Source organism: Mastigoproctus giganteus, chromosome 8 (genome assembly GCF_048544385.1).
Source record: "Mastigoproctus giganteus isolate SK-2022 chromosome 8, ASM4854438v1, whole genome shotgun sequence".
In the NCBI taxonomy this organism is placed as follows: Eukaryota; Metazoa; Arthropoda; class Arachnida; order Uropygi; family Thelyphonidae; genus Mastigoproctus; species Mastigoproctus giganteus.
In genome coordinates, this window is record NC_143582.1 from 93,742,760 (window position 1) to 93,765,131 (window position 22,372).

General features: G+C 39.0%; 1 protein-coding gene across 1 annotated transcript in view; it reads right to left on the bottom strand.

Annotated features, from left to right (window-relative positions):
* Positions 1-941: 941 nt before the first annotated feature.
* Positions 942-22,372, bottom strand: part of LOC150081719 (uncharacterized) — a 167,107-nt gene continuing 145,676 nt past the window's right edge. Inside the window, exons 9-11 of the mRNA XM_090378828.1 lie at positions 17,086-17,239; positions 12,922-12,974; positions 942-2,686 (exon numbers count right to left, since the gene is read on the bottom strand). Of these exons, the coding sequence (XP_090234954.1) occupies positions 1,007-2,686; positions 12,922-12,974; positions 17,086-17,239 (1,887 nt within the window). The 3' untranslated portion in view covers positions 942-1,006. The remainder of the gene's footprint in view (positions 2,687-12,921; positions 12,975-17,085; positions 17,240-22,372) is intronic.

Genomic DNA, 22,372 nt, shown 5'->3' on the forward strand with positions numbered 1-22,372 from the left:
TGGTGCCGTTTGACACTAAACACTATACCTACTGAACCACTGACACCTTATCTATGCTACGTAGGTCGACTAACTCGGCACTCTCCTACCTCACGTGGTAAACGGGTCGCATTGAGTTTTTATAGAGGTGGTCATAATTCAGTGATCACTCAGTGTATATATTTTTTTTCCTTAGCGAGAGCAGATGTAAATTATTCATAGATGAGACTAAATCTCTTGGGCAGTGCGATGTTTATGATCGTATTTGCACGTGTGTGAACAGGCCTGTGTTTGCAGTCTGCGAAACGGGAGAAATTATTATGAGCTTTTTTTTTTGCACCTGGCTGAGTTAGTCGATCTCGGGGTACATTGTGCACTCTCTGCCTGGAAATTTGAATTTTTCATCCAAAAGAACAGGAGAACGGCAGTAAAATAACACAATTTACAGATACAGTACTGCGGTGGCACAAGCAAGCAAGGGTGGAAGAATAATGACTGTGCAGATTGGACTTGTGCCAAACTATGTGAAACTGCCATGAATTTTAGATCGACGCTAGCCGAAGTCGAGAAATATTTACTAAATAGACAGGAGAAACTTTTATAGCTATTTTCAATTAGCCCTCGTCCTCACACTGTTGGAACGTGCCATAATGTGAAGGCGAGGGCTGAATGTGTTTTTAACCTCTGGAAAATCCAATTTTTCATTCTACAAAATAAAATCGCTTGCCATATACATATTAATTACATGAACAGCATATTGGTTCCTGGTGGTCTTAGTTGCATCAGCTAAAATTCTGAATAGCCTGTTCCAATAGAAAGAAAATGGATAATATTTATGACGATGATAAGTTTAATCTTTAAATTAAAAGCAGTGTAATCTTTTGCGTCAATAAGCACAAACATATTTTATTGTTTTTTGTAATGTCTTTACAAATTAACTTTCTTTCGTGTACAAAGTTGCCACAGACCATTTTCTTTTCCTCTTCATCAAAGTTAAAATTAGCCACCAGAAAATGAGCAAAATTTCCTATTTTGCTTTGAATATAGTTTTTGATAACCATGCTGGCTTTGATTTACCTAACTCCGAAGATGGTGGAAGGTCCTGAACATTCGTTCTGGACTCATCACTTTCTACACTATTCAAGCGTTTTCTTTCTTCTTTCACAATTGGTTTCTTTAAGCTGGCGATCAAGCTTTGTTGGCATAAAATATTTACTGCTGAGGCTGATTGTTTTTTGCTTTTCCGAAGTTTTAAATTGAACAAGTTAGGACGAGTTGAGAGTTCAGGTGATGTGGATGGAAAGGAGTTTATTCGGTCAGTGCGCGGTAGTTCAATGTTCATGTTATTATTTACTGGGTTAGCATCAGGTGCAATATCAGCAGCCAGTTCTGACACTTCTCGTAACTGTGAGCTGTGTGTTTCCGCAATCACATTTTTATGGCTATCTACATTAAATACTTCTTTGCTTTCTTTTTTTTTGTTACATATCGCCATCTCAGGTGCACTATTGAGAGGGCATTTTACATTCCAAATTATTGGAAATTTCACGGTTTCGGTTTTAGCTAGGAACTCTTCTTTGGCTTTGTGTAAAGCAATTGTTCTTGCCCTTGAAGCTGGGCTTAGGCGTGGAGTTGAGACAGTGCAAGAAGCTTCACTGGACACAGGAAGCGCACTACTGGCTGTGGACAAACTGTGTGTATTATTCTGGTTTTCGTTATAACCGGAAGAGAACACGGGAACTGCAGAACTCGAGGCTATGCTGCTTCTAATACCATTCTGTTGCGATTGTCTGGGACATATTGTGGGCCACGTTATGTGATTTGATCGCATTAAACAAGAAGGAACTGTCGTGGGCTTTTTACTTAAGAGCGGTTCTTTACTCAAAGGAGAATTTACTTGATATTCGGTCCCTGGTTTATATTCATTATTTTTATCACTGTCTTTCAGTGTCCTTTTCGTTATAGGGCTATTTTCTTTTAGATGCTCCAGCTGTATGTCTTCCTTATCGGGATCGTTTGTCTCTTTATGATGATTGTTATGTTTTGATTCTGCAAAATAATTTTCATTTATTTCCGGGATTGGATTCACAGGATTATTCTGAAGGAATGGTACTGTTTCATATGCTTCAGTCTCTTCTGCTACGGACTCAACGTCTTCAAGTACTTGAATTCCCTCTTCTGTTGGCATCTCCTTGGGGTCGTTATCACTAAGAAACTGATCCATAAAGGCCGTTTTGCTTTCTACTGGCTCATTTCCGTCTGGTTCTTCATCTTCATCAAGACAGACGTATCTGAGTTGCAGTTCTCTTGCCCACAGGTCCTCATCCAGAGATCCAGTGAAGTCGTTATGTCTTTCGAATTTTAATCTTGGTCGTCCTTTTAACCATGAGATACTGGTAAAATTTTCTTCTTCTTGTAATGAACTCTCTGATGATGTCGACACATTATCACGTGATCGCCATGGAACTCGCAGGAGATAGGAGATCCCATCCTCCTCGTGAACACTAGAACTTTCGCTGGCGTCAAGACCAGACATGCTGCTCACATTACTCGAAGAGTTCCGCCCAACAAACACCTTAGACCTCTCATATAACCTAGTGTCTGACATGGAAGATCGCAACTCCTTGCTGCTCATTTCGCTGGAAAAGGATGAAGATCTACTGTTCACAGCTGACTCTGTATCGAAAAACCTTTCACATTCACCAATCTGAAAACGAAAAAGAGCTATGTTAGAAACGAAAACAAGTAATTTCAGTTTGTAATTTAGTTTGTACTATTTTAAATATGCATACCTTAATATCATCTATTAATTTTTTCTTGAAAAGGTGATTTTAAGTGATCACTTTTATTTCTTATAATCGAAATACTATACATTTAATCAAAAGTATTACTATGCACAATTGATCCTGAAATTCTTCAAGGACAGCTTAAGATGCTACGTAGGAGTTTAAACGCTGCTGGAGATCGTATTCAAGTCTGGCTGTGTCAAAAATGGATCGAATTTCGCAAAGTGTGGTCGTTCTGTGACAGTTAGCTCCCCTGATTTCCCCCATGTGTAAAGTATAACACACTGTGCCTAATATACTGCAGGTGACCACCCAGGTATAAGCCAGTATAAGTACGAGTTGAGGTGTAATGTCCATACTACATAGAGGAATGGCGAATCATTTGACAATAAATCTGACTCATTAGGAATACAATGTTTATTGGAGGCTTTAAGTGTGAAAATCATGTTTGTTCTCGAGAGAAAGCTCAGGAACCTCTCAATCCTTGTTTTCGTGCAGTAGTTGTGTCTTCAGATTATTATGGTGATCAAGGCGAGGTCCAATATTTTTTTCATTTCAAGGGCGCTGCTTTAAAACGGCAGGTTCACAGGTGTAGCGAGGGTATATAGCATCCGGAAGAAATCGAATATATTTGCGTTACCTTTTATGTAAATTATTGAAATACAAAAATAAAATAATAATTATTATTAACAGCGGCTGTCCCAGGATTGTCTAGTGGGGGGGGGGGCTAAAGTTGTGTTCAGAGAATCATTAAGTTTTAACCATCATATAGTAGGAAAAATATCCACCTATTTTTTACCAGAGGGAGGGCTGTAGCCTTTTTAGCCCTTACCTGGGACTGCCACTGATTTTCCACCGTTTTTTTCACAAGAGTACACTTTACGCTCGTAAAACAATATCACAAAACGATTACAGTCAACTTTACTAAAAGAAATATTGTAAAAATAAAGATAAATAAAATATCCTGACTGTTAAGTTTCCCAGTCTTTAAAGTCGCAAATTGGTCAATAACTTCACTAAAATTATTCCCTAGAGTTTTTATTTCAACACTTAGTAGGGCCGGATGGCTAGGTCGATCTAATCCAAAGATGCTCTTAGGTAAAGTGCAACATGTGTTGAGGGTCAAACGGCACCAGGGGTTTCCCCCCATCTCCGCGTAGTTTTCATTGTGATCGATACAGTTTGCTGTAAAGGCCAGAGATTTAAAAGTGTGTGGATCTTGAAATATATAATGTCGCGTACCGTTGTTCTTCTGGGCTTTTAGCCGATAGATCCCTGCTGAGGCGCGACGTTGCCCGCACTTCGCCCCATGGAGGCAGACCAGGTACCCAGTAGTTTGAATTTTACTCTGGCAGGTCCTGCCACTTAGTTTCCTGGGATTTCGATGCTCTTAGGTAGGAGAGAATTAACTTTGACTCTCGGCACCACTGTAGACCCCGTGGAAAATTCCATCTACTTCCCTTCGCCCCACACCATCGCTACACCACTGCAGAATGCGAGGAACTTTTATGGACTTTTTTCATTTAATGCTTATTTAGTCACTCTCGGGCGAGGAAAGCAAAGTTTTTGATTCCGGAAACTAGGATTTTTTTCCCCTCCAGCAAAGAGGCTAATCGACCAGACAACGTACACAATTTACAGACATAATACACAGAAGGGTATATATAATGATTACCTTTGCGGTGTGACGCTGCTACAATTATGAGAGCACTCTTGGATTCAGGGGAGGTCTCTGAGGACTCGAGATGTGCAAATGTATACCCAGTTCAGAAAGAAGATCAAAGGGGTGACATGAGTAATTACAGACCAGTCAGCTTGACTTCTGTTCCAGAGAAAATAATAGAGTCACTAGTTAAAGAAATAATACAGAACATCTATAGGGATGCAGTTATATTGCAGCCACAACATGTGTTTGTTAAGGGACGTTCTTGTCTGAACAATTTGATTGGATACTATTACGCAGTGACAAAGGAAATGAATGCAAAATTAATTTTGACATCATATACCTAGATTTCAGAAAAATGTTTGATACTGTTGCACCTAAAGGACTGCTGTGCAAATTTGAGCAGCGTGGCAATAAGGGAAAGTTACTGCTGTGGATGAAAGGGTGGTTGAGTGGAAGAAGACAGAGAGTGGTTATCAACGGGCACTGCTCTTTTTCGACTAATGTTATTAGTGGAGTCCTCCAGAGTTCAGTTTTGGGCCCTTGGTTATTTTCAAAATTTATTAATGATACTGATATATCAGGCCTAATGTCTAAGTTTGCATATGATACGAAGGTTGGTAGGACGGTTAATGACAATAATCAAGGTATGCTTCTGCAACGAGAAAAATTAGGAAGATGGACTGAGAAGTAGCAATTGAAGTTTAATATTGACAAATGCAAGGTAGTTCATATGGGGAGCAGCAGCACCATATTAATGTATCAACTGTGTGGTATCAGGCAGCGAAGAATGTAAAAGATATGGGGACAGTTGTGCAGTCAGATGTGAAGTTCTCTGAGCAGTGCAGACAGGTGCTAGGACAGCTAATGGGGTTTTGTCCATGATGTACAGGAATTTTTTCATCAGATGATACGAAGGTGATTATCCTGTTGTATAAGGCAATGGTAAAACCACATCTTGAGTGCCACATAAAGGTCTGTAAGCATCATTTCGGAAGGCTGTGGATCTGTTGGAGTCGTGCAGAGAAGAGCAACGAGACTGGTGAGTGGAACAAAGGGGATGCTCTTACCAGGCAAGGCTTCAGTTCTGCAAATTGCAGCGTCTGAAGAATAGATTCAGTGCCGGATTAAAGCACAGGCTAACAGGGAAGTTGTCCTCAGCACCATTTTAACAGGGGCGCCAGAAGCTGAAGAACAAGGGAAGGATTTTTTTTATCAAATCTTACGCAGATTTCTAGGATATGGAAAGGGGCGCCAAAATAATCTTTCATGAATACCTTAGTCCAACCCTGAGTCTATACCCCTGCTGCTTTATGGTTTTTCTCCGGGAAACCCAGGTAAAAAGCTGAGTGGAACCATAGAACCCTCGCTTGAGCCTGAGCCACGAAGTGAAAAAATATATATATAAAAAGCCCATAAATGTTTCTTGTGCCATTCATGGATTCGTACCTGAATGTTTTCCAGTCTTTTTGGGGAGGACAAACCACTGTGCTAACCGTGAGGACTGTAAACAAGTACAGCATCCGCGTCGAAACTATAAATTAGGGATCCCTGCCAGACTGCAGATATGATCTTTATCAACTACTGTTAAACAACTGTAACTCCCCATCCCCTTTCCCTCGGTAGAACACCTGTCGGAATAGTACTTTCGCTATTGTACAATATGTTTCTTGTCAGAAGGGTGCCAATACTGCTACAGAAGTTAGACATTCATTAGTTTAATAATATAAAAAAATGTGTTTTTTATCTCGATTATTAATAATATTTATTTATTCAAATGTTCTTTATTAATTTAGAAGACATAATATTAGTTTGGATTACTGTGCAATTAATAGTTTCATGGACTGGAAAATAGAAGTTATTAAGAGTTGAAGTACTGGCGTCCTCATTCATGACAAAAATTATTGCGTGATTAGAAAGCATTGACAGGTTGTCAGATTTCGTTTTTGATTTCTGGAAAGCGTGTTGGATTTCTTTCATTTTTGCTCGTGTTGCGCCAGCGTGCGAACGTTTTTCAATGTACTGCAACACTTGTTAACTGAATGTTTTTTGTTTTATTTTTAATGAAAAATTCAAAAAAATTAGAAATATAATGTTTTTAACGCCTGTTAACGAAACAAGACTTGTATTAATTTTTATGAAAAAAAAAAAGAAAAGCAAAAGAACATTATGGTCATAAATTTTGTTCTGATACTTGCACCTACTAATACGACAACGCTTCATGTGAAAAAGAAGGATTTGTAAATAAATAGCTTGTAATGAGGATTGCAGTGGCCAGTATAGTGTCGATCTGAACCCAACTGATCATGTTTGGTGTGAAAATAACAGAGAATTGGGCAAGGCCGCCCTCTTAGTTAGCAGTGTTCAGGAATGCTTTAAAAGTCGGGTAGAGCACAACACTATCGTGTCCAGGTATCATTGTAGGGAGAAAGGGGGTGGGGGAGGAATGACGGCCAGATTTTTGAGTGTTTTTTTTTTTTTATATAGACCTAGGAACATTTATACGCATACGCATGGTTAAGGGGATCATATTCCCCCCTCTGCCCTTCCCTGAATACGTCCCTGGAGCACAGCGCCATCAGTCTTCTCTCACAAATTATTATAACTAAACTCTTAAGTGTTTCTTGATTAGAGGTTGACTAGCACTAGTTGGCTTTGGCGGTTGCCAGTAATTACCCCCTCCCACCTTTTTTAGTAGCGGTAACACGCTAAAAACGTTAGAGTTAATATACATGTATATATATAAAAAAATAAGGGTAGATGGGAACAAAGTTAAAATGGAAAAGGAAGGAATATTTACGTACAAGGGCACTGGTAAACAGAAGGTACCCAAAGACCATAATGAATGTAAGTGAATTATATATATGTCAATAATAATAAAAAGAGAGAGAATGAAGAAGTATATAAATATAGAAAAGAATAATGCGAGTAAAGAAATGAAAGAAAGAAATTACGGTATAACTGTTTTATCGTGTTTTTTTTTTTTTTTTTTTTTTTTTTGACTGCTTGAGGTCTTCCCGTCATCGCTGTAAAATCCCTACCCCACGTGTTATTTCTGTTTGTGTCTCATTACGTGCTAATCACTGTTTTGTTTAGGTAAGTTCTTTTGCTGTCCTGTGATTTTTTCCTTTTGTTGCTCTGTCAAGTCAATCGTAAACCAAATGCTTGCATTGTATGCTCCCTCCTCACATTTAAACACATTCGGCCTTTACTGCTCGTATTTCAAATCAATTTTACCAAATCCCCCTAATTCACTTTTTAACTGTGCTTTACTATGGCATGTACTTTACGTTAGAAACAGAGGACTTATATTGTCGTCTTTTCTTGTAATGTTGGTGGTTGACTCTTGATAACCACACCAGGGTTGTGCGATATACAGCAATGTGTTTATATATTTTTATTTATATATATATATATATACAGGGTGTTTCAGTTAAACGTTTCAGAACTTCTAAGAGGGGTAGGGTACATCCTGACAACTCGAAATCATATAGCAATGTGGGGTCGGAAATGCTTTCCTGAAGCGATGTTGTACACAGAAGCACCATAAAAAGAAAAGAGACCTAAGTGAGAAATCGTTTTAATAATACATGAAAAGAAACAAAAGGTACATGGATTAAAGTAAGTGTTCGAAGTTTCTTCAACCTCGTATTGCTTTCGCACAGTGGTACCTTGGAAAATGTGCTACAAATCCCCTTTTTCCTGCTGAAGTGTTGTTTTCCGATGAGGCATCCTTCACAAGGGAAGGAATTTTCAACACGCATAACGACCATATCTGGGCGGTCGAGAACCCGCATGCAATACGACGTCATGCAGCACAGATTCGATTTTCGGTCAATGTATGGGCCGGTATTATGGGAGATCACCTCATCGGACCTTACCTGTTACCGTGTCGTCTAACCGGACCTGTCTACTTGATCTTTCTGCAGCAAGTATTGCCACAACTTTTGAGAGATGAACAGATTTCTGCATCGACGCAACAGACAATGTGGTTCCAACACGATGGAGCCCCTGCCCATTATAGCGGAGATTTTCGTAACTACCTGGATGTCACATTTGGTCAACAGTGGATCAGACGTGGTGGTCCCGTGCGTTGGCCTGCTCGGTCACCCGACCTATCACGTCTAGATTTTTATTTCTGGGGTCATATGAAATCGCTAGTTTATGACACCCCTGTTGACAATGCTGAGGAGCTGGTTGCAAGAATCGCAGTAGCTGCCGAAGAAATTCGAAATTCGCCTGGAGTATTCCAGAATGTTCGGATGTCCATGCGTCGGAGATGTGAGGCGTGCATTGTAGCCCGTGGAAGAAACTTCGAACACTTACTTTAATCCATGTACCTTTTGCTTCTTTTCATGTATTATTAAAACGATTTCTCATTTACGGTCTCTTTTCTTTTTATGGTGCTTCTGTGTACAACACCGCTTCAGGAAAGCATTTCCGACCCCACATTGCTATATGATTTCGAGTTGTCAGGATGTACCCTACCCCTCTTAGAAGTTCTGAAACGTTTAACTGAAACACCCTGTATATATGTGTATTATGTCACTCTAACCTCTGTTGAAAGGAATAAAGTGTAAAGTGTATTTAGTGTCAAACGGCACCAAGGGTTTCCCCCATCTCCGCGTTGCTTTCATTCTAGGTGTACCAGTTATTATTATTATTATTATTAGCTATATGGTGCAAGGAAGCCTGAGGCTTATGCTGCACAAGCCAAAAAAAATTTCCGAATTACCCTGAGAGAGAGAGAGAGAGAGAGAGAGAGAGAGAGAGAGAGAGAGAGAGAGAGAGAGAGAGTGTGTGTCAAAAGTAGAAGGGAATCGCCAAGAAGAGAAGAATGATGATATCCAGCTCAGGACCCTGGGTGTGCCAAGCCTGTACTCACCAGATGTGAGCCCCGGGACTCACATTATTATTCCCATGGAAGTCAATTTTTGATTGATTGAACCATGGCCAGTTATTAGATAAGTTGCGTAAAGATCTGGGGAGAACCAAGGTGGGGTTTGGGGAAAAGAGGTGAAACGTCGGGAATAAATTTTTTTTTGTAATTAGACCCTTGTCAGTGTCTATTCATCTGGCCTGCCAGGTCTGTAGAAGCTTGGCTGCAATTAGCCCCTTCTCTGTCTTGCTCTCATTGAGGGTGTTGATGGTATACCCAAGAATGGCCCAAGGCAAGTCAAGTCAAAGTCAAGTCAAAGTATTTTATTATTTTTTAGCTGGCTCCAAGGTTTCCCCTATTCGCCGGTGAAAGTAATCTATACATTGTGTACAATTATAATGATTAATTGTACATAAAAGACTATATTCAATGATGGTACATAAAAAGACTATATACAATGATGATACATAAATAAATACTGGGCTTCGGAGTCCAGCAGACTGATCAATACATCAGGTAAGAGTAATCCAAAGAAACAGTCTAGCATTTTACTGAACCTCAGGAGCAAGAATTCTTTTCCTCCGTTTAAACAATTTCTCTGCATAGGTGGAGAAGGCGGTATAATATTCAGAACAGTTAACCAATCTTGGCAGTTCGGAGCAGTCAAATACATTTGTGAGAAGTTGAAAGTCCAGTCTTAAATCATCGTACAGGGGACAATGAAAGCCGAGGTGCTCAACAGTTTCTTGAGCACCACAACTACAGAGAGGCGTGTTACTTAATCCTAGTGAGAACAATTTAAAGTTAAGACTGCCATGACAGGTATATAAAAACGTAACGTATAAACCAGGATTGAACCAGTCCATTTTCTTGTCGTAATCAACAACCTCGGGAAAAAACTTAAAGATCTCCCTACCCAAAGTAGAGGTAGACTAGGTATTTTGCCACGCTCTACAACATTCATTTTTCATTCTTTTAATGTCTACATTTTCTTGCAAGTCAGTATTATATGTTATACCATTTACAATCGCAGGAACATTTTTCTTCTACAATATAAAAGATAATATAACATTACTTCATATTGGATTGGCAGTCGATGATTGAAGACCTGGAGAGCAGCTGTAGAGACAGTTCGACAAGCTGTACTTACAGGGAGAAGAAAGAATCTTTGTGCTTGGGTAAGATATTTTTGAACAAGGGAGTTACCGATTCTGTATCCCCAGGCCCCAGCCGCATAACACACAATCGGTATAAATATACAAGAGTAGTATAATTTAATGGAAGATTTCTTTACACCAAAAGTAATCCTGGTAATCTTAATAATTTTATAGGTCATAGCTTTTATTTTCTGAAGTACATATTTTGCGTGGTAATTAAAATTAAGATGGTCATCAAAATAAATTCCTAGGTATTTATGCTGCCGAGTACTCCTAATCATTTCTCCATTCAACTTAATAACAGGTGGTCTATTCACATCAAGAGAGCCTTTTAGCAACGTTTGTTTTGTTTTATTAGTCGAGATTTGAAGTTTATGTGTTTGACACCAGATATCCCAAGGCAGAACAGTGGGACATGCCCGTGTCACACCAGGAGAAGAAATAGGGGAGAGGAGGGACCAGGAGCACTGTCACCCCCCCCCCCCCGCCAGGGAAAGAAATGAAAGTGTGCACACTTTCATTCCCTTCCGTTTTCATTCTATTTCATTCTAGCCCAGCACAGGTCGCCAATAGGGCATGTGGCAGCAATTGCTGCTGTTCAGTTCAGTTGTGATGTTCGGGTTTCCAGTCCACTTAGTTGGACTATGTTTCGCCTTCTGAAAGGTTATTTTAGTCCGTTTCAGGATCCATTCCGGTTATCTCGGTTCTAGATATGTGTCCCACACAATTACGCTAAAATTATTTCGCAAAATTTTTAATTTATTTCCATCGATCCCTAATAAGGGTTTGTAGCCCATTCTAACTATTAGGCATAAATCGTGCGCTACGTTTGGTTCCACTTTGCTAATTTTTGAAGACTGCATACAGTGAAACCAGAACATTAAAACCAGTGCGGTCGAAGAAAATTTTATGAAACAGAACGCTCGTTAATAAAATGTTATATTTTAATTTTAATAATCAAGTATGCACCTGACATTATCCTAAAAAATATATATATATATATATATATATATATGTATATATGCGCGTACACACAAAAGTGTATGCATACACATATGTTGGCATTTGAGTTCATTTGCGCGAGGGAGTTTTCGCTTGAATGATAACTCCCTCACACCAATGAACTCAAATGCCAACATATTGTATGCATACACTTTTGTGCGTGCGCGCATATATAATTTTTTTCTTTTTTTAAGGTCCTAGTCACTGAAAAGTAAGTGGCAGGACCTGCCAGAGTAAAATAGAAACTACTGGGTACCTTGTCTGCCTCCACGGGGCGAAGTGTGGGGCAACGTCGGGCTCCAGCAGGAGTCTGGCGGCTAGATGGTCAGAGGAACAACGATACATAACACTACCCATTAACAATATCCTCACACTTTCAAATCTCTGGCCTTCCCAGCGAACTGGTGCATCTACAATGAAAGCAACGCGGAGGTGGGGGAAACCCCTGGTGCCGTGTGACCCCAAACACACTTTATCGTCTCGAGTGACGAATCGAACGGTGCTGTGGTTCCCTGCAATCCATTCCGTATGAATAAAAAACTAAGGTAGCAGAAATTAAGAAAATTTGATAATGGTTAAAAGGAAAAGCAAAATGTTTTCACTCACTTCAAACGATAAACCAAAGAGGAGAGCAATGGAGAGAAAGCACCTGAAAGACAGTCTATGCAGCAGTAGTTGAAACAGTTTCAAAAATCAGGTAGTATATTCTACACCAGAAAGGAATAGCTTCAAGATGAGTGTTTAGTGAGAAAGTCCTCATTACGAGGTAATTGATCTTTTCCTCCTCCATGTGAAGGCAGTCAACAGCTATTTTTGTGCCGCACATGCAACCAAATGTTATTTTCAACAGGAGGCACTGCTATACATCTTAACCAAGAAGTTCGAGAATTCCTGGATAACAGGAATTATTGAACTTCTTGGGGCTTTTCTCGAGCTTTTCCGGACCCATAGATTGGACGAGGACTCATTTCCCTCTTTCCACATCTAACACTTTTAGGATTTTTCTTCGAATTAGCATAGAAACAAGTGTATCCTCTAAAGTTCAAATTGTGAATTAACTCCATGTGCATTTCTTGATACGCACAAAGAGATTTTTCGGTTTTCACGCCAATACTATTTCGACAAATATTGGGAATCCACATTAGGTTTCCAACATGTCATTTTGGTCCAGAAGAATAACCAAAAACATTTTGAGCTGTTCTCTCAAATAACATAAATCGTCTCTTTTTATTTGGTATCACAGCTCGAAATAGACCGAAACGCATCAAATGTTGTCCCGGTTCGGCATACGCATTGGAAATGTCATGGTTCATACTCCATTATTAAAATTAGATATTTTATTAATGAATTGATGCCATATTCTTTCCGAGTATATTCCATTTTGGATCTGTGAGTAAGAATACATATAATGTACGTAATTATAATATTGTATAAAGTAAATCTGTAAATATTCACCTCTGATTCAAGCGCAAGTTCATTTTTCCTTTCTTCTGCATGTGGTATCCACTCTGAAAAAAAAAAAAAAAAAATTCAAATTATAAACACATTTTAAGTGATAGATTGTTAGGATAAATATGACTACCAGGAACAAAATAACTGTGATTATTATTGTTTATCTGTTTGTTCAAAATATTTTAGCAAACATATTTTAAAACTTACTCATACTTGAAAGAGACCGGCGGAATTACTTAACAAGTACAGGTTGAAAAAAAGCCGTGCATTAGGGTTGATTTGAAAGTGTCTGCAATTCTTCAGCAGCCTGGAAAACAAGGTGCAGGGGATTTCAGAGACTGCTGGGAGTCATTGCAGAACACAGAAACACATGGGCTGTGTTAGAGTAGCTAAGAATAGGAACAGTACTGTACTGTACTGTATAATTGCGTGTACACCAATGCTAGGAGTCAGGTAAATAAATTTGATCGATTTGAGGTGTTGATCAAAGACTTGGTGTCACAGATATAAGGAATGCAGAAATGGAATTTGCGGAGTACAGTGAGTACAGGCAGGATAGACAAGATAGGAAGGGAGGAGATGTTATGCTATTAGTAAAGAAACACATAAAATCCAAGGAAGTATAGTCAGTCCACATGGCTGGACAGTGCAGTGTCCAGACAGTTTGGTGTGACATGAGCACTGAGAAAGCACAATTGAGAGTAGGAGTGTGTGTTATAGACCTGATGACTCTGATGAGTATAATAAACAACTGTATAGAGAAATAGAGTGGGCCAGTAAATCAGAGAATCTTATAATGGGGGATTTTAATTTCCCAGATATTGACTGAAATTTGTGAGTTGGTTATTGAAAAGTGCTAGTGTCAAAGTGCACACTAGCACTTTTGTGGATTTATTGGATGATTTCTTTCTACAGCAGCATGTTCAGGAGGCAACTAGAGGGAGTAATACTCTTGATCTGATTATCAGTAGTGATTCTTCATGCATTAAGAACATGCAGATAAAGGAACCACTGGGTGGCAGTGATCACAGTGTGCTGAAGCGGGATTTGCTCAAAGAGGTAACTACCATCAGGGGTAAAGGGAAGGGTTTTTGCTTTCGTAAATGTGACTATGGTGGTCTGAGAAGGTATTTAAATTCTATACAATGGGACCAACTGATGACGTTACCAACAGCAAATTCAAAATGGGAAGCATCCAAAGAATTAATCTTGGAAGCTACTAGACTTTTCATACCAACTAAAAAATATTGTTCAAGATTTAGGCCTAAATGAAGGTCAGATGAACTAATGAGAGATGTGGCACAGAATAAAAATGCATGGGATACATATAAATTAATGGATGACATGGAAGCCTATGATAGATATAAGCTGGTCTGTAACCAAGTCACAAAGGAGGTTAGGCAGGCAATGGCAGATTACGAGAAATCCTTGGCAGAGGATGCAAAGAAAAACAGCAAAGAGTTGTTTATTTATGTAAACTCTAGAAGGAAGGGGATGAATCAGATTGGTTCACTTGATATCGATGTTTCAACTGTTGATAATCCTGCTCAAGTAGCTAACAAACTAAATGAGTATTTTGCATCTACATTCACACATGAGGAGCTATTCAGGGAAGGTAATGCCAGAGGTGAATTAAACTCTGGCAGTGAACTAGATGATTTTGTAATAACCGAGAGCAAAGTGGAGGAGAAATTGTTGAAGATAAACATAAGAAAGGCACCTGGGGTAGATGGGATCTATCCAATTATATTAAAGGAGGTAGCAAAGGAAGTAAGCAAACCCTTAGCCATAATTATGAGAGCTTCCTTGGACTTAGGGAAGGTACCCATGGACTGGCGATGTGCAAATGTGACCCCAATTCACAAAGGAGGATCAAAGGGCAATACAAGTAATTACAGACCTGTGAGCTTAAATTCTGTTCCAGGGAAATTAATGGAGGCACTGGTTAAAGAAGCATTGCAGGATCATCAGGACCAGACTTCAGTTATAGCTCGGATACAACATGGATTTGTTAAGGGGATGTCTTATCTAACCAATTTGATTTGATACTATGATGTGGTCACAAAGGAACGAACTGGATGCAAAGAATACTTTTAATATCATATATAGTATTTGGATCTTACAAAGGCTTTTGATATTGTTGCACATGAAAGATTGGTGCACAAATTGGAGCGGTGTGGCATTGGAGGAAAATTGCTGCTTTGGATAAAGGGATGGTTGAGTGGGAGAAGACAGAGAGTGGTAATCAATGGACACTGCTCGTGGACTAATGTTATTAGTGGAGTCCCCCATGGGTTCACTGTTGGGTACATTATTGTTTTCTGTATTTATTAATGATATTGATGATGGTGTATCAGGCCTAATGTCCAAGTTTGCAGACGATATGAAGGACGGTAGGGTTGTTAATGACACTAATGACAGCACGCTGCTGCAACTGGATCTGGAAAAGTTGAGCAGATGGGCTGAGAAGTGGCAACTGAAGTTTAACATTGACAAATGTAAAGTACTGCATATTTGAAGCAGTAACCCCAGAGTAACGTATCAACTGTGTAGCACTACACTGGCAATGGTAGAGAACGAAAAGGACCTGGGGGTAATTGTGCAGACAGATATGAAGTTTTCTGAGCAGTGCAGACGATCTGCAAGAGTAGCTCATGGTGTCTTGTCAATGATATACAGGAATTTTTCTAGCAGGGATAAGGAGGTGATTATTCCCTTGTATAAGGGAATGGTCAGGCCACACCTTGAGTACTTTTTCAGGTCTGGGGGCCTCATTTTTAAGAAGGATGTAGAGCTGTTGGAACGAGTACAGAGAAGCGCAACAAGATTAATGAATGGAACAAAGGGTTGCTCTTACGAAGAAAGGCTTAAGTTTTGGAAATTACAGTGTCTGCAGACTAGGCACCGGCGAGGTGATCTGATTAAGGTGTATAAAGCCTTGAATGGTTTGAGCATGCTCAATGCCGATGGGATTCTTCCTCTTGCTCAGAATAATCACATGAGAGGGCATAAATTCAGATTGAGGAAAGACAGATGTAGGATAGATGTGCGGAAATTTGTCTTTAGTCAGCGGGTAGTTGGTTGGTGGAACAGACTTCCATCCTTTATTGTGGAAGTTGATAGCCTAAAAAAATTTAAGGCTGAGCTGGACAGGTATTTGGATCGAACGGTGGGGGCGAAATGGGAGGGTTTTTTTTTTTTTTTTTTGGCTGATGGTGCATAAGTTTGCTTTCTTGCATCATATACCTCTGCTCATGCCAAACAACACGCATTAATGCAGTTTTCCCTGTCAATCTCAGTGTCAAAAACTCACTTGGGGGTAACCAAGTTGGTTGATGGTTTGTCCCAGATCCACAGGGCAAAATTCGTACAGTTCAAGATATAAAAGGGCATTGATGAATTAGAAAATTTTAATTAAACAATCATATCGAATATTTGCATGATCATTCTAACGCTGCTTTAAGGCTGTTTTTAAATATAGATGCGTTAATGTTGAGCAAAGGTATCGAGAGAAACATTCATAGTTAATTAAGGGTTCTAAACCAACTGTAGATTCCGTGCATCTATTGAAAATATTTAATGATTGAATACATATTTCATGTGTGTACCTTGGTGTTATTGAAGATGCCCATACTCTATGCTGTATTTGCAGGCCCGGTGCTAGGAATGCACAAGTGAGGCACTTTTCACAGGCGCCTCCTAAAATAGGCTCTGCTCGATGCGCTACTGCATATATATGCGTGTTAAGAATATGAATTAGGCGCCATGACAAGGTTTTGCCTCAGGCGCCATAACCAATAGCGCCATTTCTATTGTTAAGTTAAGAAACATCTTCTCTGCATCTTGGCTGGAGGACGGTGTGCGAAGAAGACCTATAACGTAGAGTGTAAAGTTTTAATAAATTGAGAGTACTGGTATAATGGCTTTGTACCTTGTATAATGTTTCACATAAATACATTGAAAGATGGTGTCCTTTTTGAACACTGCAATTTGGCAATCTCTCAGGCTACATTTTCTGAGTTCATTTAAGCGCAGGATAATGCTGTCTTAACCGAAAAGATTCGTTTGCTGTAAATGGTGTAAGTGTCAGGTTCCGAGTATCATGGCCATAAAGCTTATACAAATGAATACAAAAAGATAATAATGGATGGATAAAACATCTGTTACCTGCTGAAGGCGACATCTTAAGAATTTCTTTCTTGAGTTCATGGACTATAGCTATAAGTTCTGCTGGTCCATAATCAACCTTCGGCCAATCGGCGTATGTGGCCATTGACAGACGCCGTACATGATCCTGAAGCCACGTTTCTGCATCCGTATTCTGTGAAAGAACACAATAGTTATTCGAACCAATTTTAAACTAAATAAGTTGATGCGTATTATCATTTCAAAGAAGTCTACTTGTATGTAATCATAAGAGATCGTTTTGTGTTGGGTTACCAAATACAACGTATCAAGATAACTGACAAGATGCCATCTTAGACTTCGAAGCAGCGCGCGCGCGCGTGTGTGTGTGTGTGTGTGTGAGAGAGAGAGAGAGAGAGAGGTACGACGCATTTGTATATAGAGTGATAAAAAGCTCCGAAGAATGCAGTGCCTTACCATCATATTCGGACACGTCTCCGTTGATAGTCACGTCCTATCCAAGCACCCCGTGTCAGGCACGACTACAAATATGCTCATAGGCTTTCGAGGAGACAGCAGTAAGATAGTGAATTCAAGATGACGCGATTGATGGAAGCAATCAGTCTGTACGTGAACCTTCAACGGCACTGAAGATCCCTAGGTCAATGACTGGTGGTGATGTGATCAGCAAATGGAAGCGGATTGGTATGAAACCGTGTCTAAACGACCTAGAAAACCCCTGAAGATGACGTGGCTAAAGTGCCCTGCAGAGAATCATCCGCCGGGAACGCAGGTCGATGTTGTTGCAGCATACACAGTGCGCAGGACGCTGCACCATGATACTGATTATCCCGATCGTGGTCGTGCAGCCGTGCACAAGCCGCTAATCATCCAGATTAATGCCAGTTAGATGGAAAATGTGACAATGTATCAACAGTTTTATTAGCTCATGTAAGGTTCGCCGTCCTTGAACTGTAGACCAATGGAAAGCGGAGTGACGGAAGCCGATGAGCAAAAGTGAAGCTTTGGAGTGACGAGTCACCGTACATGGTCTACCAGCCTAGTGGTAGTTCCTCAATGTGGTCGATTCTTAGAGAAAGCTATCTGCTGGACTATATCATCTCGAAAACGAAGTTGTTTCGTGGAGGCAGCGTGAAATTCTGGGACTGTTTTCCATGGTTTGTCCTGGAACCATTAGTTGTTTTGGACAAAACCACGAATATTAAGGTCCATCTAGACGTCCTGAACAGAATGCGTTACTTACGTTGTGTAGCACGTCGGGGATGGACCATACCTGTATCAGTAGGGAAATGCTCTAGGTCATACTGTTCGCGTTGTGATAGATTGGTTTGAGGATATAAGCATCGAAAAGATAGATTGCCCAGACCAGAGCGCTGACCTCGGTCCTACAGAGAACCTCTGGGATGAATTGGATCGTCGGGTGCGCGTGAGGACAGGTTGTCCAAGGCACAGAACTTAACTGGTTGCTACTTTTAAGGGCGAATGGTGGAAAATAATGGTGGAAAAAACGATAAAAGTGGTGGAGTGGGTTCCATGGAGGCTAGAGGCTGTCATAAAGGCTAAAGACTTCGGCACACGTTATTAGTTTTCCTGTGAATAAAGGTTATTTGTACATATACAGGTGTCTTGACATTAATGGTAGGGCAGAGTATAATGGTTATAAGTTGATCTGTAGTAACAATATCCCAGGAATGGTTAGAGTGGCAAATGCTATGAGAAATCACTGGCTAAGACAGAAAAAAAAAAGGAACTAAGTGTGTTAGACATATGCAAACAAAAAAAAAAATAAAATATAAAAAAATTGATCTGTGGGTGGGCAGGTACCTGTCCACCCACCAATGAAGAGCCAATAAGCCCTGAAACGGTGCCGTCAGAGTGGTGGTATCCACCGAGAATAAGTAACAGTAGTCTTCTCTATTAGAGAAGCGTTACTTATTCCAGGTTGTGCAACACCATGGAAACTCGTAAGGCCATTGCCCTAAACAAATTATGTAATTCATGAAGTAAGAAAACTGAAATAAGTTCCTTCGGTGGGTAGCTGAAGCCGACAGTGTGGGGAATTCAATGTCCATCTCAGATCTACAGGATGAAGGAAACACAACGATTGTAGGTTTTCTTAGCATTTTTTTGGCTGATGTAGCAAGAGTCTGGCCTCCTTGCATAACGACCAATATAAATTATTAATAGTAGTAATATAATTTATATCATAATATATAAAATAATTAATCAAAACAATATTAAATTATAATTATATTATAATAATTTTAATTTAAATATTATTCAATAATTGAATAAATTAAATTAATTTAGTTATTAAATAATAATTTTGTAAAAAATTATGAAAATCACAGGCGCTTTTCTGATGTTTGGCCTCAGGTACCAAAAATCTTAGTTACTACTCTGCTATTTATATTCACCCCTGCCGCTTTCTGATTCGTATAAAATTTCATCATCCGGATGCAGAACGTTTATTTTATGAAAATGCCTAAATCAAGCTGCTTTTCATCGATTATTACGCACAGTATAACCTGTAGCGAATATTTGAAAATTGTTGCTTGTTAGAATTTTACGAAGTCTTCAAATGCATCCAGAGATGGCAGCACTATACATGGCATCGAAAATTTTTGAATTAAATGTGTTTTGGTCACTGATGCATTCTGAAATCGTCTTGGAAACAACTAAAATAATGAAACAGAATTTAATTAAAAATGCCTGCCAAGTTAACAAAAAAAAAAAAAAATAAAAATAAATAATAATAAGTGAAACCTTTCGTGAATTGTTCGAGAAAACGGACGAAAAATAATGAATAAATAAATATGTAATGTATATTTTATAAATAACTATAATAAATAATAGAAAAAAAATATAATAAATAAAAAAAATAATAATAATATAATAAATAAATAATATCACTACATTGTTCATCAACTTGTCTCCATCGATGCACACGTTTGGTTATGTATAACACTATCATCATGGTATTTAGACGTAACTGACAGCCTTACTATGAAGTATTTTAAGGTAAGTAAGATGTACGTAAGGAGTATGATGAATGCAAGGCCGCGTCAAGGCTTATGTGTCCAGATGCAAACTCTAGAAAACGTTGCTCCTGCCCACTACATAAAAATCCATTGTATTCATTTCACCGTCATCCTACCACAAGAATAGATCTTATTGATTCTACGCATTTTTGTTAGCCCTTAGAGCTTGACGCAGTGGTCTCTTCCATTTTGATACGAGCGAAGGAATAAAGAAAAAAATTTAAACGACGTATAACGGGTGAAGGAAGACATCTCATACAAGATACAAGGGGCGGTTCAAAAGTTCTGAGGGCAGAGTATATTATAGAATAGATTATTTTGATAATTTATGTCTTATAACATGAAAAAAATTATAATATCAACGTTGAATACAGGTTCTATACTTTAGCGCATCGGCTTCTGTGGCCATATTGCACCTCCCAAGGTTTTTGCAGTACTTTGATCCAAGCCCGAGGCGGGAATCAAACCCGCGACCTTTGGGTTGCCGGGCAGGTACTTTACCCACTCGGCTAGCCCGGTCGGCTGCAAGATGGGTCGACAGAGTTCGAAGGAGAACGGGAGTCAGTTGAGGATGATCCAATGTTGGGTCGGCCCTCTGAAGCAATCAGTTCTGAAACAATTGCCATCGTTGAAGTAAAAATTTAGAAAAAAAGAAGAATTAAAGTGTCTGAATTTCAAAAAGTACTCAACGTTTGCCACGGAAGCATTGTAACTATAACACAAACTTTGGACATAGATGGGTTTCCAGAAACCTTTCCATTCATGACAAACCTTCATCAAAAGAAAATTTAAAATGAATTGTTGCTAATCCAGATAGATGTTTTAACGTGTTTGGTGACTAACGTAATGAAACTGGCTACATTTTGATGATCCAGAATTCAAATTAGAAAGCATGCCGTGGCGACACAAGGGATTTCCAACCCCAAAGAAGTTTCGAACCCAACCATCAGCTGGAAAAGTGTTGGCCTAAATTTCTGGGACACAAACGCATTGTTGTTTATTAATTACCTTGCATCTAAAACCATAATAATAAGGGAATATTATGTTAGTCTTATGCCAAAGTTAAAGGCTGCAACTCTGGAAAAGAGATGAAAGTTGAGTCATTGAGTTTTTGCTTCTTCATGACTATGACATCGTGCACAAAGTTGTTGTTGTTATTGGATTTTAGGAGCATCGGCGACTAAGGCCATGTTGCTCCGTGTATATTGTCTGTAAATTACGTGCGTTCTAAGATCGATTTTCTGTTTTTCTGGAAGAAAAACTTGAGTTTCCGGGAGGAAAAACCAGTGCACAAAGCCACGGTTGCACAGGCTAAAATTCATGAATGTGAATTTGAACAATTAAACCACATTCTCGCCCTGCAGTTAAGATCAGGGCTCAAGTGACTATTTAGTGTTCAGAAACTTAGAGTGTCATTCTCGTGGAACTTATTTTGAAGAGGACGAATAGCTAAAATCAGTGGAAGCCTGATGGCCATACAAAATATCCCCTCCCCTTTTTTTTTTTTTTTTGAAGGAAAGCTTAAATTGTTTGCAGATTAAATGCAATAAGTGTATTGAACTTGGAGGTGAATAGGAAAAAAAAAAAAAAAAAGCGTAGGATTTTGTGCCTATGTCTTTTATACTCCATTCTTACAACTTCTCGGCACCCTCCACACACCATTTCTACTGAAAGTAATCGTTTTCAAAATTTTTATATTAAATTTAGTATGAATAATAGATACGGATTTAGCCAATCAGGAAATATCGAATGTACTTATCTGATGTGACAAACATTGCACGTGATTTATGTGAAATCGAAAACTAAATGATTTTTTTAAAATTAATCATAATCTTGTATTAGTTTCTACTGAAAGCACATCACGCGCATGTAAAAAACAAAAAATATTTCGCAGGCTGTTCGCTAAAAAATCGCTCTTGTTTAGCTGCTTATCTATCGATGACGTCACTTGCCCGTGAGGCACGCGGGTAGTGAAGTTGTGACTGATCCCACGAGTCACTGAACTATTGTAGTGTAACCAATAAGGTAACTTTGCAAGTGTTTTCTGTTGTTTCATGTAGTGTTTGCTCTCTGAGTAGGTGAGTGGATAACTCCTCCCCTTTTTGCGTGTTTGATTTTAAAAGGTTTGCGAGAAATCTAAAACTAATGCTTTATTAATTAACTTGCGTTTTTGTTTGATTGTATAACAAAATTGCACCTTCTATGATTTTTGTGGAATAAAATTCATTTTTCAGTGATCAATGCTAAATACAGTTAGAAGCGAGTCT